At 39.0% G+C, this 18,581-nt stretch overlaps 1 protein-coding gene across 3 annotated transcripts in view; it reads left to right on the plus strand.

The window, feature by feature from the left end:
- MTA3 (metastasis associated 1 family member 3) overlaps nucleotides 1–18,581 on the plus strand; it is a 135,920-nt gene that overhangs the window by 111,597 nt on the left and 5,742 nt on the right. For 2 of the 3 annotated variants that reach the window (XM_056357434.1, XM_056357435.1), the window contains exons 18-19: nucleotides 2,432–2,586; nucleotides 7,484–7,511. In XM_056357434.1, the coding sequence (XP_056213409.1) occupies nucleotides 2,432–2,586; nucleotides 7,484–7,511 (183 nt within the window). The remainder of the gene's footprint in view (nucleotides 1–2,431; nucleotides 2,587–7,483; nucleotides 7,512–18,581) is intronic. The other variant, XM_056357436.1, reaches the window with a different exon arrangement.

Below are 18,581 nucleotides of genomic sequence, written 5' to 3' on the forward strand. Positions count from 1 at the left end.
TAAAGATAGTGTGCTAGCACAGACTGGAGAACAATGATCTTATTTTCTCTTGTCCTTAAGTGAAATGTAATTAATTTCTTGAAATATTTTGAAAGGACCAGGGGACAAGGGAAATAAAAAATTCCAGCCATGTAACAGAAAAGAGATTATATTGTAACTGTTGCACCATTTTCTCTAATATTATCTCTTGCCTGGAATAAGACTTAGGGTCTAATAAAAGTAGACAAAACAGAAGTTCAGAACTAGTAATGACATCTGTCTCTGCTGGGTGAAAGAGTATTATGAAAAAACACATACTTTTTCCATCAGGCTTAACTGTTCTTCAGAGTTTATGCCCTAGGAAATACATTTTTTTTGTACCTTGTACGTGTCCTGAACATTTTTTGCCCGTGTGTGTTGCCTTGAGTAAAGGAAATATTCAATGGTGTATTAGAAAGGAGCCTGGGAAAACATATAAAAGATTATATTTGATAACTTAAACCCATTTCTGACTGGGGAAGCACAGCAAAATATTGCCATTTGGGCCCTTGAATGTTCTTTATAATGCATGCCACTGGCAATTGCCAGATAAAAATAATTAATGTAAGATCTCATGTATGGCAGTGTTTTCCGTGCATGAATTCTTAGTCGCTTTTTGAGCACTATCCACTTAGTACACTAAGAGATCATCAGTGAAATACCTTTATGAATTTCTGATTTAATCCAAACTATGTATTTTATCCTGAATTTATTCTAAATAACGGCTGAATTACTTCTAGTAGCATGTCCTTTAGTTCTTCCTCCCCACCAAAGCCCATATAAAAAAATATGTCGAAACTAAACTGCAGTTTAGAGATGGAATGAAAAAACAGAAAAAAATAGGCAAATATTTAGAGGGACTACAAAGATAGATTTACAGCCCCATGTGCAGCAACAGCTAAATTCACCATAAATCCTATTAGTCTTGAAGAAAGAGTTATATGTGACTCACTCAAAATTGATGTCTTGTTGCTTTTTGTTGTTGTTTGGGTTTGTTACATCAGATCTTGAGGAACCATACAGGAGATTATTCAGTTATTTGCACTAAAATAATGAACACTGGAATATTTTGCCAAATGCATAAAGTTTGTGCTTCTGGAGGTAGCAAATGGTGTGGATTGGGGCATGTTGAAAGTTTTGGCATAATGCGAATATAATGAATTGAATAAGAGTGTAAGAATTGTGCAGAAGAAATGACAACCTTGTTTATTCTTTTTGGCTGTTACGTTTTAATGGCGTGATTTAAGAGATTAGTTTTGTATTCTGTTCTGCTAGTCTCTGTGGATGCTACCAGCCCCTTCCTTACTCAGTGACTGTGGAACTGGTCCTCTAATTAGAGGGTACTCCCATGAGCGTGCAGCTTTGTGCACGTTTTAGGAATACTACAAAAAATGCCAGCAGTAATGTGGAATACTGGTATTATTTCGCCAAGAAAACAGTAGTACTTCTTCCTAAGAAAACATGGTGTTGAATCCATGTGAGAGAAAGTAAGCAAACTTTCATCTTTGTATAATGTCTTCTATGATACCTGTCTAATCAAATAATGTTGTTTGTTAGTCCTGCTGATAATCAATTTTGTGGGAAACAAGGCTTGAATTTCCAAGACTGATACGTTTGTCATGGGATATTCTTGTAAAATGTTACCTATAGACAATACGGAAAACATTATTTTCACTCTCTCCTTTTCATGTATCAAAAGACAGCTTCTCTGGTTAGATTTGTGTACTTGCTCTTGTTGCACAATTATAAAAAAGGTTTAGTGGAAAATTATTGTATCATTTTATGTTTAATGTCATCTGTATTAAAATGAATGCAGACATATTGCAGTCAGCTCTAGTATATAATGACTGGTGAGTAAACCTAAGAACCATGACACCAGCAAGGTGATACAAACCTTTGTTATCCTGCTCCCATTTAGGTTAGCAGCAGGACCAAACCACTTGTCTTACTTGGTGGCATTTATTTTAAAAGAAAGACAGGCAGAGTAAGGGCCTATAAAGTGAGAAGTATGGATTTTTTTAAACTTAGATTAATGCCATACTTGAATAAAAAAAAAGTCTTATATCGGATTGGCTGGAATGCTGGCTTTTTGCTCAGAAAACGGGAATTCTCTGCTAAAATCAACTGGTTTCTGTTGTGGAACTGCTTTGTTCATGGCGTTGACTCATGCCTCAATTTCTCTTTGTATAAAATGGCATTAGCGATAATTAATTTAGCTTCTAAAGAGCTCTAAGACCTGTGGATAAAACATGTCAGTGCACACAGGGTGTTACCTGACTGCAGGTACTGGCTGAGGAAGACTAGCTGGTTTTTGAGAAGGGTGCTGTGCGTAGGCTGCCCTTTACAGCAGAATTAGTTAACAGGATTATGATTCTTCTCAGGCAAACATCTTTCCCTTTTATTATGATTTCAGCATGCTGCTCCCCATGTTCATATGACTAATGGTAAGGCCTTGCAAGCCAGTGCAAGTGCCATTAAGACAAGCACCATTCCAGTGATCAAGAGACAGAGGCAAAATTGGCTTGATGCTTCAGATGATGGTTTCTTTATAGCTACAGAAGAGACCAGGTAAGAGAAATGAAATCTAAGCAGGGAACGAGGCTTCACTGCATACATATTATTGATCTCCTATTTGATTAACAGTTTTTGACCTTATTGCTTGAGGTTGTGTTACAGTGAAGAGCAATGTTACATGAAAACATACACCCAGCTTTGCACTCTGGCATACTGATATTATCAGTATTTCACTAGTAGAAGTTACTCAGTCAGGGCTACTTCTTTACAGAAAAGATTAGAACTTTTCCATGTTGCTAATTGTAGTTCATATACAATGAAATTTAAGGCACCTCTGATCATTCAGCAAAATGTAGATGCATCCACAATGTAGGTTATACTCTAAAATTTTCAGAACTTGAGAAATACATAGCAAAGCATAAATACATAGCAGATAGCATCTTCTCCAGGCTAGAAATTGATTTCCTTTAAAAGCAGCTGAGATTATCATCTTTTCCAGTCTTTCATTTACAGAGTAATTGATAAAATTTAACAAGCTTTTGCTTTTCCCAGTAGAGCTTGATGTCACGGAAGAGTCACTAGTTTTCTGGGGGCTTCTCTGTTCTTTTCTTCCCCTGTTAAGATCTGGCCATTCCCTGATTTAATTCAGGCTAAGACAAGAAATTACAGTCTAATTTTGTAAGCTGTGGTTGCTGGGCCTGTTATTTAGAAACCTTTAAAATCTTGCTTAAGCAAGGGAATTGTTATGGCAAGTAACATCAGACTGCTCCTCACTTCTGTGATTATTTCACAAGCCTAGAAAAACTGGTAGTTGAACAAAAATGTAAATAATAAAATGAAGGAAGAAAAAGAGCATATGTAAATACAGAGCTAACCAAGGAAAATGTGCATATTTAGTCCCATTTGTGGTAGATTCAGCTAGGGAAGTCAAAATACTAGTATGTGACAATTTGGTGGTTATTTCAAGATCAATTAGCTATGGCACTTCAGTTTTCTTGTGTATGAGGAATGCAACAATTCCGAGAGAGTGGTAGGAGGATGATGGGCTCTTGGGCTTCTAATATCTAGCCCAAATCGATAGCATTCACTATTCCTGAGAGTTGCTTGATGCAAAGAGCTTAGTACTATCAGACTAATCCCTAGTGATTATACCCTCAAAGTGAGACTGGTAACCTTTTGAATTTTCATTTTTTTTTTCCAGTTATTATAGAGCAGTCCCTGTCAAAGGATGAGATGAGTCCTGCACTGACAGTGTTTGTCTCTCCCTGCTGATCTCAGAGGTAGCCCAGGCAACTGACCTGCACTAGATGTTTAAATTCTAGGTGATTGAAGTATGGTGAGATAAGTCCTGCCTTTGCTATCACTCATCTGTGATAGCCCAGCCTATTCCCATCCTAGGAAATCCCCCTCCCCACTCCCATGGCTGCGGGCACCGTACCTGGGCCAGGCAGCAAAGCAGAACTTGCACCGTCTCCCCCTGGCACCCACGGTGGTGGGTAGACAAGGGGCTTCATCCTCAGGACATCTGCTGCACTATTCCAAATCGTGAAACATGTAGAGAGTAACGTTTCAAATCTCCTGGTGTGGGGAACACAGTGCAGTTAGGCCTCATTGATACTCCCTAAACCAGAGGTGCCTGAACATGCGGTGCTGCATCGCTGTGGCCATGCTGAAGCAGCACAGCAGGGAGTGCTCAGGGGCTGGCGTGGGGTGCGTCCCGGTGCAGCCGTGCCCTGCCTGACGAGGGCTAACCCCAAAAGTTCGATGCCAGTACTTACCGCATGCACCTTCCTTCTGTGATAGCAGCACACAAGGAATATTAGTGCCTCACTAATGCTAATCTTCAAAAGGCTAAGTGGTGGGAGACAGCAACTTTTTATCTTTTGAAACTCTGTTTCACATGAGATCTGTTCCTTCTCTCTCACAGGCCTTTTCCTTTTTTTTTTTTTTTTTAATTATTTTTTTCCCCTGTCCCCATCCCCATCGATTCCTTCCCTACCTCAGGCGTGCTTTCTCTTTTCTTTTTCCTTTGATCCTTTGATTCCCTCCACCTGTACTCCATGATTATTTAGAAGAGACGGTGGAGATGGTGTATCTTGTTCTCTCTGGGCTCTCACTTGCCTCCAGCCTTTACAGCTTGAAGTGGAAGGCACTGCCTGGTTCTGCTGCTAGGAATGCGCTGATGCCCAAGATGACAATTAAAGCTCTGCTCTTTGGAGGAAGAGGGAATAGACACTAGTCCCTGACAGGCAGCCTGTCCGGTGACAGGAGTTCATGTAGCTGAGCATGGCCGTGACAGACTTGAATGCCACATAATTGCAATGGGAAGCAATATCTAGGGAGGAGATGTTTGTGAAAAAGCCAGTACTGCCATAAAATGGAAAAAAAAAAATAATCAGTTGCCAGTTTGCAGCCATTAGGTGTTTAAATATTTTCTGAATGCTCAGGTCAGAAATAATCTCCCCATTTGAGTCAAGGTAACAACTCATTCTTTAGGGCACTTGTTTCAAGTTGCATCAGGATCCAGTCTGCTTTATCATGTGCATTTGTTCATTAAAAATACACATTCTAATTACAGCAAAAGGAAAAACATCTTTCAGTACAATTACAGCCTGTAAAAGGGAAAATATTGGTCAGTATAATGTTTTGTTTGCAGCAGTCCATAACAATTTTTATTTTTCCATCCTAAACCATTTTTTTTTGTGTGTAGTGAATTAATGTTTAAGATACATATTTCTATAGAACATTAAGTAGGGAGTCTAGAGGGTAATTTTTCTCAGATATTTAGCTAAAAAAATAATATCAACCAACTATTGTCATATAATCTGAGAAAAAAGTGTAACATTGCTGCTAAACAAAACGAGGTGCCAGTCTTTTTCATGCTAACCAAGTCAAAGATGCACTTGAGCACTGTAAATTTTATTATCCATCCACAGATGAGATTAATATATGTATTTACACTTATAGCTCCATTTAAGAAGGTAGTTTAAAAGAAGTTATCATCCTTCCGCCTCTGAATTTAAGCAGCAATCATATTTCTGAAAAGTTAAGTGTATCTCATTGCTCACAGATTTGAAATACTTGTGGCAATGGATGAGTAGGGAGCTATATATTCAGAGCAGTGAAAAGAATTGTGGGAATTATACATCATCTAAGCTTTCCAAGGGAACCCTTGGAGTTACCCTAGAATTTTAGGGCAATGCCCTTCACTCTTCATTCAGGCCACAGTTCAACAGTGCCTGCAGGTATGCTTAAAATTTAGTGTGAGCATATGTGTCATTGAAACAGAAAGACTGGTGTTTACATCTGAAGTTCAATATATTTTAGCCCTTCAGAGGAGAACAGGAATTACTGTATATCTGTTGTAATGTGCATCCTCATTTCAGCTTTTTTTTTTTTTTTTTTTAAGTTGTAGCTTTTGGATGCAGTTTCCTCACCTATTCCGTGTCAGTATCTATGTCACTGGGGAAAAATGCCAGCATAATTCCCTTCGTATGCCCCTCTCTCCAAGCCCAAAGGCCTCTGCAAAGCTGGACTGCACATTAGCACTGTGCTGAGCCCCAGGTCTTACAGCCCCTGGACAGTTTGAGGAAGGGAAAGAGTGAGTTTGCGTCTGCCTTACGTATTAGTGCCATGAAAGAACTACTATATATATATTCTATTATAGGCCCAGTTAGAGGTTAATGCAGTAAATTACTGTATTGTGTGAAATGAATTCTTTATACTGAATTTCCATTCTGGGAGTTAAATAATAATTGAAAAAATGGGTTGATCTATATCTATATATGTAGATCCCCTTCCTGAATATATCAGCATGCTCAGTGCATTTTGCCAAGAAATACAGAGGTCCCCAGTTTTGCTATCTCATCTGTGGAGAGCTGCATTCTCTGTTCAAAAACCTTTGTGATGCCTGTGTGAGTCCAGCTCACTCGGGGTTTCCATGCCTCTGTTCAGTCACAGGCTTACAGCAGGGATTAATCTAGGCAGAAAACCAGGTGACAGTTCAAGAACACTTACCTTGACATTACATCCTAGTTTTGGGTTGACCTATGCTGGATTTAACTTTTTTGTGTTTCTTTATTCTTACCCTTTTTGAATGAAAAAGGAATTCTCATTCCGTACTACGAAAGAACTTGCTCAAGATACTATTCTAAAGTGCAATCTGTTTACACAATTCATTGAAAAATCACTCTTTAAAGAGACTTACATTTATCACTGCTCACCAAGGGATGCTCCTTATTTCTTTTTAATATACTTAGATATTAGCTGCTAGGATTCTCCTAGCACTAAGCGCATGCTTTCAGATCCACCAAAAGTCTCGTAACTATAAAAGAATTTTATTCAGGACAGTGTACTAAATCACCTTTGCTACAAGGAAGCCTTTTAGGTTTTATTTCCCTTCTGTTGACTAGCTGTGATGAGGATTCTATTATAGGCCCTGTTAGAGGTTAATGCAGAGAATTACTATATTGTGTGAAATGAATTCTTTATACTGAATTTCCATTCTGGGAGTTAAATAATAATTGAAAAATGGGACAGTTCATTTTAGTAAATTTGTAATATCACCTTAATATCTGTTGAGTTGTACAAGACATAATCATGATCTATGAATGAAATTAGTAATACAGCCATTGGATGTCAAGGGAAATGAATCTGTTGATTAAAACTTTTCTTACCTGTTCTAGGTATGCAGTGTGCATACAGTTCCTATACACATGCTCTGTTGGTAACAGAACGCACGTGCATGCTAATCATCATACTTGTATAGGGACAGCTAGAACACTGTGGAAAATGAAAATTTTTTTTCAGCATTTGCATTATAAGAAATGTGTGGAAATGTTTGGCTGAATGGGTTATAGCAGCAGATTCCATATGCTTTCCCTTCATGGGCCAAAAAGCATATTTGCATATAGAACTGCAGTTGAATGACTCGATGCTTGTTTCCTTTCAGTGCTGAAGCAGTTAGAAACCTTCTCACGGTAAGTGCAACTCCATTGGGAATGAGTTAACTGCAACTGCTAAAATTAGAACGTAATCTGTAGCTGTTAGCAGCAGACATTGCTTCCTTTTTGCTGATAAATGATTTGAGAGGCATCCCTGTGGCAGCATTATGTAGGCAATTTTCATATTCTTCACTTCATGTTCTGTCTCCAAAAGGAAAAGCTTCCCTTGATTTGTTGAGGTGCTATGTAAGGATATCACAGTCGCTGTGATAATTACCTGATACCACTCATTTTTGTTTATGCATGTCTCATAGCACACACACAAAGCTTAAAAAGCAAAGTTGCATGTTGAGAAAGAAGAGAACGTGAGGCTGACAACCACCTTCAGCAAAATGTTGAGTCTTGTCTTGCCACCAGTGGTCTGGTTCCCTTGCAGAAGTGGGGGAGTCACGCTAGCACTCAGCCCTTCGTGTGCCTGCACACACTGCCAGCACTCTGCCTTGCAGCTTTGTCACTGCAAACCCTCACCTGTACCTCTGAAAGCAAACTGAAAACCTGCGTGAACCAAATCCAGTATTAAGACTTAGGAATGACCTGCCCTTGACCCTTCTCCCTCCCACGTGTGTTTTAATCAATGCTTAGACAAGGTCAGGCACCGTGTTTGAGTTACGACATGTAACACGTTGCTGGGAGAAAAGGGAAAAGTAGAGGGGTGGGTCTTCAGCACCTGGGGTCTGATACACTGTGCATAGCTGCAGGCCTACATCAAAGTCAGAGTTCTAGTGCTAACTGCTCCTTCGTCCTCTTCACGTGTGCAATTTGTATCACAGGATTCTTCATAGGTATGTTTATTCTTTCTTTTTTCAGTTGTCCCCAACTGTGCACCAAAAAAAAGTGGGTTTAATATACGCTCAGGGATGACCTCTGCTTTTCATGCAGATGAGGCAGTTTGATTTGAATGGGGATCCTGGTTTTGAACATCACCATGCTTGGATCCAGGGCACAGTGCATTTTCGTTTCTTACCTGCATGGCACTGTGGCTGTTAGACCTCAGCCCCGTAACTGACTGCATGAAGATGTCTGGCTGCACCCTTGGAAGCATCAGCTGCAGGCTCAGAATGATGCACCAGCTACTACCCTCTAATCAAAAAATCAGCCTCTACAGATGTAATTTTCTGGTTCCTTTACTTCTGCTGTATTATATAGTTGTCATACATCTTGAAAAGCAGGAATTACAGGATATATCCCTTAGAATTATGTCTAATCCTGGCTGATAGGATTGAAAACATCTTACTGATTGGTTACAACCGAGCACAGGTGAGCTGACAACCATATCCAGTCACTGTGAAAATACCATCTATGGGGAATTTGGGGAGGAACTGTCCTTGCTACAATTTAGGAGCTGTCCTACTTGGCTAGCTACTGTTCAAAGTCATTATACACTGATGAGAGTGAATAACAGTTTCTGTGAGCTGTTATTTTGACCTTATTTAGTGTGGACTATTCATGAATGCTGCACACTGTTCACACCTTATAAATCACACTTCTGTGAGCTGTAGCTGAGGTGCTGTGATACAGAATCGCAGCCAGTGGTATAGAAACTAGATCATGATCTCTTGCCATTTGTTTCTCGTTGAGCAGCTTGCATGGGTCTACAGATACGTTCTTTCACTCCACATGATTTTTTTCCTCTGGCTCCTTTTACACTACCTACTAAGTCAAAGTAACACTACCGTGATAATGCAAAAGTTTGTTTTTAAAAGCAGGATCATTCCATGAAGTTAAATCAACTCCTTTGAAGAATGTGAATTATTCTATTTTTTTAACTTATAAAAGGAATAATAGATATATACGTGGAAAACATGTACGTAACAAAACTCAATATTCAGTGTAAGTTGTGCCGTTAGTTAGAGCTGGTGTGTTTGAAGAGCATACAGTATTAAAGAGTTTTGTTTTGTCAGTCTTCAGAACAAATTAAATACATTCTGGTTTGGAGCTATGTATTCATCTTCTTACAGTTTAAGATGAAGTTTTAGTGACATTATAGAAATCTACTTGCCCTGTTTAAAGCTACATGGTAAGGGAAAGATGTTGCAGTGGTTGGAGTGCTTACAAAAATGTGATTTGGTTCCCTGCTCCCTCACTGACTTCCCGTGAGACCTCAAGCAGGTCTTTTAAGTCCCTATCTCCAAGCATTTAGATGTCTGACTCCTCGTATCAAAATTAACAAGGTGCTTAAATGCTTTGTTGAAGATTGGGAGGCAGTTGTCCATGTGCCCTCTGTTCTTTGCCTGAAGAAATAGATGAAGGGTACTTTATTTGTTCACCGGGGTGTTGTACCCAGAGCAGGTCAGAAGCCTTACAGGGGATCTTTCAGAGAAAACTTCCCACCTTTTTTGGTAATAAAACCTCACAGAAGTGGCACCCACAGGAGTCCAGAAGCTGTTGACTGAAACCAGATGATTTGTTAGTTTCAGAGGTGTCTCCACTGATTAGCAGGTGAAAATTAATTAGCGTACAGCTTCAGTGATGACTGCAGGGAGACTGAGGCTAAGAACAGATGGCTGTAAATGACCTAGTTACTGCTGCCTGAAAAGTCACACCGTTGGATCTTGTAAAATGATCCTGTCTGATCCTACCCTGCTGTGAGCAGCAATTCAGATGTGCTGCCTCTCTACGGTGGCTTAGATACCAAAGTATGTTTTGCAATTCCATCTTGGGTAGGAGCTTGAATGTGGTTAATTGAGATGACTCAGCTAAAGAGCAGCGGCACATTTAAAAGGTGTTACTCATCCACTTTCAGTCTTCTCCACTCCCTTTGATGGAAGTCATTTCACATTTAGACAGTAGCTGCAGAAATAGCCAGAGCACTGTATCTTGGGAAAGGGAAAGACAATTTCTGAAATGAGGCTTTTTGCAAAATTTTACTGTCTTAGGAAGCTTGGGGGGGAACTTAAATGAAACATGGGGATGATAATAAGTGATTAAGGATTATCTTAGACACAGATGTTGGCGGAACTTTTCCAAAAACCTCATTCACTTTGTTGGACCTAGAGACAATTCAGCAAAGCTCTTAGATGCATGGCTGACTCCCACTGAGTGCAGTCCGTCAGACAGTACCTCTTGTAGTCAGTAACTTTATGTGTCATGCAGTTCTTTTAACCTGTTTTCTTATGGTTCTTGGCAAACTTTGAATTTTTTGCAGTGTGGTTGGCCAATTCAGAAGGCTTTCCTTCAGAAGCTGTCTGTTGTGTTTGTGCAGAGGATTTGATGTAGCTGAACCCAATCCTCTTTATAGGATGTTTTAACTGAAGGTCTTAGGGCTTAGCTTTTTGTTAGCTCGCTGCTCAGCTTTTTCCTAAATCCACATCCTCAGTGGGAATGTGTCATCTTGTAATGTTTTGTTGTGTTCTATTGTGGGAGTTAAAACCAATTTGGTTTTGAACAATACCTTCTTCTATAAAGAAGCATCATTGTATGGGAAGCCAGTTTCTCATTTGAAGCCTTGGGAAACGTACAAAATAACAATAACAATGCTAACTTACCAGACCAACATAGTCTTCTGCATATTTAAGCATCAAATAAAGGATAAATATACAATTGTTACCTATAGCAAAGCTGGAGTAACACTAGTTCAGAGCTAAAATTAGTTTACTCTCACCATTCCTATGCCTAAACCACAGTGGTTTATCACATTCGCTGTGGTAAACACACTGTTGCTACAGATAAATCACAAAGAAGATGATAAAACTGTACTGTGGTGAATATGTTAAAAAATACGTCAGTGATCCTCACACTCTTAAAATGCGCACAGAACTGCCCGCTAGCTTTTGTTTATAAGTATTGGGTTCTTCATTTCAAATTATAGATAGAGGACTTAATACTGAGCTAGTCTGTATTACAGTTGTATGTATTTAATCATTTATTCTTACTGTTTTCCTCTGATAGTTTAAGGGATTTTAACTCATCAAGATCTTTCAAATGCATGCCCCTTTGGCATTAATGTAAGTAAGGCTGTGGAAAAACAGATGTTAATTGGTCTCTTTTTGAGGAAAAGCTTGCATAAGTAACTGCATAGGCATTTTAAATGTGAAGTACTGAAGAGAACATAATGACTTTAACTGTGAAAGCCAATCACAGAGATAACCGTCAGTTCTTCTCAAACATCTAAGGAAACCTGGCTGGCTGTCTTCCTTACGTGTGCTATGGATGGAGGCTAAAACATTTACCTGACAAAATATAACAGAAGTGTTGTTTTAGTGGAAAAAGTGTGGATCTGCACTATAAATTCCTCTGTTGCTTGATGTGAGACACCAGACAAGTAAGTTAACCTCTGAGTAGCTCCACCTTTTCATCTGTAAACTTGAAAAATGTTGATGTATACCTCCTGTTACAGATGCTTTGCAGTTTTTAATTAAGCAGTCCAGCAAGCAGTATGAGATACTGGTGTGAAAAGTGCTCGCCATAAGACCGGAGAGCAAGTATGGGTGGCAGAAAATGAACTCAAGTAGGCCTTTGGTTACATGAATATTAAAAAGAAAGAATTAAAAATCTAGTCTTTGAAATGAAGCTGACCTGAGAGATTAGCATCAAATCATTGTGACAAAGCTTTCCTCTGGTGATGCCACAGTACAGATTTCTAATCCGTATTCTGCATTGGAGCTGCATGTGTAGAGTCAGGGCTGGTTATGCCAGAGACTGGTGGTGTGGAGCAGAACCCCAGGGGACAGTTTTGTGAGGGAACTTTTGCTCTCCAACTGTTTCTGGTAAGACCGGTTAGTTTTGATTTTCAGCCCTTGCTCAATAGCAAGTCTCCAGAATGCCAAGAAGCTCCTCCAAATATACTCTGTTGATACATACATTATTCCAGGAAAAGTATATGCATAATTGATAAAGAGGAAAAATACTGTCAATTTTTTTGAGCCTCAGGTAGTATTACAAGCTCCAATCCTGTAAACACACGGTGTCTAGGTCAAAAACCTCAGATGAAACCTACCCTGAAGTAATCAAACAAGGTAGGGAAAGAAAGAAAGAAAGAAAAATACTAATAAGAACCCATACAAAGTTTTTGTGTTGAAACAGTTCTCCTAATAAATAAAACACAAAGTCATTAAGATGGGGTGTTTAAAGCATCTCAGAGGTAGAAACAGCAAAAGAAGTAAACAGTCTTTTTTTACCTCCTATGAAGTATGCAATAGAAAGTTTTCTGTTATCTTGGACTGAAATAAGCATATTTAGTTAAGATAATATTTTTGAAAATACTCAACACAGTATTTAATGTTGCTGGGGAAATGGCACTTAATGCTTGTAGCCCAAGGCCAGAAACAGAAGTTGTGTATTCTGAAAATTTTTGTCATCTTAATGTCTGGGATAACACTGGAGTTATGAATTCATGTACCAAATGTTTGTGGAGTTGGTGAAAGCAACATTGCATTCCACTCTTAGCCAGCTCTGATGCATCTTCTCTGTGATTTCTTGCCTGTCTCAGGAACAAATACGTGCTGCCACGTGGGTAATGTTTTCATCTAATAGCGAGTGATGTTTAATCAATATACAGAGTGCCATCCTTCTGCAGAATTACTCGATGGTAATGAAAATTCCTGTTGGCAGAGTGTAAAGTTTTGTAGTGTGGGAATTCACCCACACCCTGCGGACGTAGTTAGGAAGAATAAAGGAGCTGCTTTGAGACCTTCTGGCGTGTGTGCCTGTGAGCTGTAGAAGGCTTTCTGCCTCCTTGAATTCCCAGGGTGCCTACGTATTGACACATCTGCAGTGATCTTGTGTGTGGCTGCACAGGGAGGTTAAGCAACTCTTTAACAGAGCAGGCTTCGTGCCTTACAGCCTCTGAAGTGGATGGTAACTAATGATTTTTCGATAAGGTGCAGAGCAGCTGTCCCATAGCTCAGGTTGCAAGTCTGTTGAAGCCTGAGCCATTGCTTTGTTTTAAGGAATATGAATAATTTACTTTTTACCCAATTCCGTGGAGCTACCTTTGCTAGGATTTACCAGTTCTAATCCGCTCTACAAAGCTGGCCACTGTGGTGAAGCACCATGGATCCAAAGACAGGCATCATCCTGTCTTCAAGGGGAAAACTGAGGACGGTGGCTCTGTGCATGCACCTGCCAGTCACTGCGGTGTGGTGTGACAGGGGAGATACTGTCCCTGCTGCCTTAACAAAGCTCCACCCAAGCCACAGGGCAGCTCCTGGGCTGCTTATTCCATGTTGAGCTCCTCGTTGTCCTCATTCCTACCAACTAATCGGGGGGGTGGGGGGGTTTAAACTGTGCCTATGACAAATCAGTCTGTCAGGGCTTCTGTGCTGCTGGCTTCTCTGAGAAGCCAGCGCTGCACCAAAACTGATGTGTAATCGTTTTTGTCCTGGCCATCTGCAGTGAGTAACTTTAGTCTCCTTTGGTGGTAAGTATCAAGCTCACAAATGAACCGGGAGGGTAATTTCACTGCTGATTGTAAAGATTTATATTTAGTCATCATCTCATGACTGCTGTATGACAGCATCTATGTATAATGTTTCTTAGGGCTTAAAAGTTTTTCTCAGTTCTAGCATTCAACTGAAAAATCAATAGCAATGCTGAGAATAAGACTTTGCACTCTAATTCTTGTCTCCTAGCATCCTAAACCACTTTAAAATATTAATGAAATATACCATTTTTAGGGCAAATGAAAGCATAGAAAAATCTGTCAAACAAGGTGATATTTTTCCAAAAGCCATGCCAGTCGTTTGCAGTAAAACTAGATGTAAGTCATTTCAGTAATGGGTAAGGTTCCTGTTGTTCTAGTTGTGCACTCTAAAAATGCACACAAAGAGATATTTTCTGCTCTGAGGAGGTTTTGATCCAAGTAGATTTGAAATCAGCAGCAGGTAGAAAGAGGCAGAGCGGTGGCTTGTGCCATGCAACAGCTCAGGTATGACACAGTCATCGAAGTCTGTGCTTTAAATGCTAGATGTGGATTTTTCCTCCCAGTCAACACTCAAAAAACCATCATTTTTTGCTGTGTGTGTGTGTGTGTATATATATATATATATATACACACACACATAGTAGCTATAGGCTATTGCTCTGAACATCAGAGAAGCCTTCAAGGTGGTGCAATGCTTGAAAATGCTGTGTTAAGATCTTAGGAAGCTCTGACACTGTAATTTGTAACTAGTGTGTCTGTAAGTTATGGTTCATGGAGAACAGTTTTGCTCCATAAATATTGATACCGAATTGGAAGATAAACACCAGCAAAGGAAAACATTTCCTTGCTATGAGTAGAAAAGTAAGACAAGCTCTTAAAACATTTAAATGAGGTTGGCATGCCTATAGCAGCACCTGTTTACTTTTATAAAGGTTGTACCACTCTGCCATCTGTATGAGTTTTATAATGCAACTAAGTGGCTCATGGCAACTGCTTTCCAGTAGCCTGGAAAACACTTCCAATTTGTTTTATAAACAAACATGTCACAAAGGAGCTTATTTTTAAAAGGTGTATCAGTGTCAACCTACTTCTACCTTCCAAATTTATTTCTCTTACTTTCCGTCATTTTGAGGTTAGATGGCAACTTTAATATGGGTAAGCTTTACCCTTAAGATGCTGAGGGGGAATTTTTTTTTTTTAAAAAATGTCTAAACCAGCAAGTCAAATAGTTAAATAAAATGCTTCTCATTTCCACATAGTTAGAAATGTAGCAAGTGCTATGAGTCATTCAGTCTCTCTGTAACCTGTCAAGTTTCTAAGAATCTGTGCCTACAGCTTCATCCCAGTTAAATTCTCTTTGAGCAGACAGCATTGCATACATTTTGGTCTTTTACTTCGTTTAAAAGTGTGCTTGCATTAATAGAAAGCCTATCGGCCTCCTAAGATAGTGCCCTCTCTTGTAGTTTAATCCACTGAATAGTTATAGTGTAACTCTGGGTACAAGGAGCCTTCAGAGGAATGAGTGACAATTGGGTCTCATAACCCCCAAGGAATTACGGTTATTTTTTAAATAGTTTTGGGGGTTTTTTTGCTAACTGGCCTTGAGCTTACACTGAAAATTTACATTGCCCAAAATTTACATTGCCCTGGAACAGCAGAAACTTGACAGATCTTTACCTAGAAGACTTTATTTTTTTTGTTTGGTTTTTCTCTCTGAGTGTCTCAATGGTTACACTGACTGTAAGTTTAATGTGAAACGTGCCAGAATGCCAAATCCTGCCTTGCTGTAATTAATGTCTAAAATTCCACCTCCTTCCAGGGTTGGCAGTATTTTGTGTGCCTGGCACATGTAAGTTGCTGTTTACAATTGGCAAGTCATACCAGAATACTTCACCCCAATCTAGAGATTAGGTGGAATTTCAGCTACGATTGTCCAGGGAATGGGTTCTCTTATGCCTGCTGCTGACCTGTGCATATTTCTTGCGCTACCAGCAACAGCTGGTAATAATACGATTCTGCATCACTAGGTCTTAGCATATGAGGGTGTTGCTCAAATGGCATCAGTCTAAGAAAGACTCAGGCAAAAATATAAAACTAATTTATGGAAAGCATGAAACGTAATACTATGCCCTTAATGTATTTTTAGTGGAAACAGAGCATCAAAAGCACTTCTGGACCTCGGTATTGAAGAAGGGTTGTGGACCTCTCAAAAGTGTGTTTGTGTGTTGGGGGCAATCCCCCTTCATAGGAAAATGTTTGTTTCTTTCAAAACAAGGTTTGTCATCTGCTGCAATGTCAGTAGGCCTTTACATGCAATTAATTTCTCTTACAGTAAAAACTTCTGCAATAAGTTGAATTTATTTAGTGTTACTTTTTAAGTACTGTTGGTTTGAGTGAATAGACCAAAGTCACTACTGTAGTCATCACAACTCTGAGACTAATGCAGAGGAAGCAAGACTGATGCACAACAGTTTATATATAGAAGCAGAAACAGACAGATATGCCTGATATCAACAGAGCTAAAGCAAGTAATGCCTTTAACTCCTATCAGAAAAGGCTTGAAAACCAGATTCTTGACTAACATCAACTGAAGATCACCTTTATTTTATTCAAGTTTAAAAATCCCTGCAATTTTAATGTGTGGCATAATTAGAGCAGGGGACTTTGAGTCAGCTTTTAGAACTGAGGAATTTGGTTACCAGTTATCCTATTCCTGAGAAATCTGGACATAACAGATTATATAGGATTGCGCTTAACTTCACCAGATGGTTAGTTACATGGAATTCACGTAGAGCCTGAGAAAGGGTAGGTTAATTGAAATGGTTTGCCTGATTAAATTTAAGCATCCCATAAATACCACATACAGCTTAACTATTATTTCTACCCAGTAGGTTCCGGTATGTGTATGAAACTTGCAATAGAAGGTAGGTCTTAATAGTGTGTGGTACATGTGTACATTTCCATATTTCCCTGAATAGGTGCCAGGGGTCTTGCGTACCTTTATCTGCAGTTAATAATTGAAGTATCATGCAGATATGAAGAATTTGTCTTATGCCTACATTAGCAGTAGTGCATCACATTTGACATAAAAATGAGCACAGTGGGCTTTATATACCGATCACCTATTAAAAGTCTGATTCATTCTCATGCCTTAGGTCTCAGGAGGGCTAGAAATACAGTGCGAAGGCTTTAAAATACTTTTTAATTCACATTTCTCGTCAAGTCTGTAACACGTCATACTTCGAGGACTAGTTTCAAAAGTCAAAGGGGAAAGCAGGGGAAAATGGCAATTACTCTTTCATAACAACTGCAAAGGATGTTACCAATGCTACAGATGTTAAAGCCATTTTCTTGCCATCACCAAATAAAAGCTTTATGTAATGAAAACATATGGCTGGTATTAACTGAAAAAGGGGCAGGAAATTGAACATTAAAGGTGCCTCTGCCCTTAATTCACAGTATTGCTGGGGGAGGGGAGGAGAAGTGCCTGAAGCGAAAGGGTGACGACAAGCTTATCTTTGAATTTCCTGCCTTTCATCAGCTACTATTACAACCTGCATATTTAAGTATTAAAAATAAACCTCTACAGAATTATAAAACCTGATCAGTGCCTCTCAAAAAGGTTGACTGTGTTTAGTTGCTAAATTCTTAATTGCAAAGAATCAGTTCCCTCACCCTCTGTATTTTTTGCAGTAAAAAGAACAGCTCTGGCTTTTAGTGAAATGGTTGTTTAAATATTACATTTAATGAAGTCAGTGGAAAGTTTCATTCTTCCAGTTTTATTTCTGAAAGGCTATATCCCAGAAAGCTAATTTCTGGAAGCATTTTCACAATCCTGTTTAAATAGAACTACTGGATTGTCTTTTTAGAGTGCATACCAGATTGGTTCATCTGACAGTCTATATAAAGCTGCTTTCATTTAGACTGAGGAGCTGACTCTTTCTGTGGTTTGCTTGATGTAATCATGTGATGACTTCCCCTTTTTTTGTGCTGCCTTTTTTCATGCTAGTTTTGAACCAGTATTTAATGAGAATAACTACATCTTTTGACTTGGCTGTCCTTAGAAAATAATCACAAATTTTAATCACAAATACTTTACTATCCTTACATTTAGTGTCAGCTGCAAATTGCTTTCGTTAGTAGGAACCCCTTGGCAGTTCATGAAGTTGCCATATTGAAAATTCAGAAGGGCAACCAATTATCTAATATTTTTGTAAACCATGGGCTTCTCAAGTGATTATTGACCACATCTGTTCTCTAAATAAATACAACGTTTTACAAATTAATACATCAAAAGGGATCTGGTTCTGTAAGCTTTTGCTGGAATTATCCCCATTAATAATCAGTGTGGGTGATGGCTGTTGTCTGTTCACATGAATTTATAAACCTAGTTGTCTCGTTATTTTAGAAATACACGTTTCTACCGGCCTCAGGTTGCATTTCTATGGTCTTACCATTCTGGAAGGTCTGCAATAACTTGTCAATCAGTTGAATATCTTCTTAGGCCTAATTTAAGATGACTATGTAGAGACAGTACTCAAACAGTAAGTTTGCGTCTGTGTGGGATTACATGAAAAACCTCAAATTAACTTTCTGGTGATTCCTTTCCTTTTCTTTTGTTCTACATATTACTGAATGATGTTAAATCCCAATTTGGTATTCCAGGCCATGAGATGCCCGTGACA

The sequence above is a fragment of the Falco biarmicus genome, chromosome 12, assembly GCF_023638135.1.
Source record: "Falco biarmicus isolate bFalBia1 chromosome 12, bFalBia1.pri, whole genome shotgun sequence".
Classification (NCBI taxonomy): Eukaryota; Metazoa; Chordata; class Aves; order Falconiformes; family Falconidae; genus Falco; species Falco biarmicus.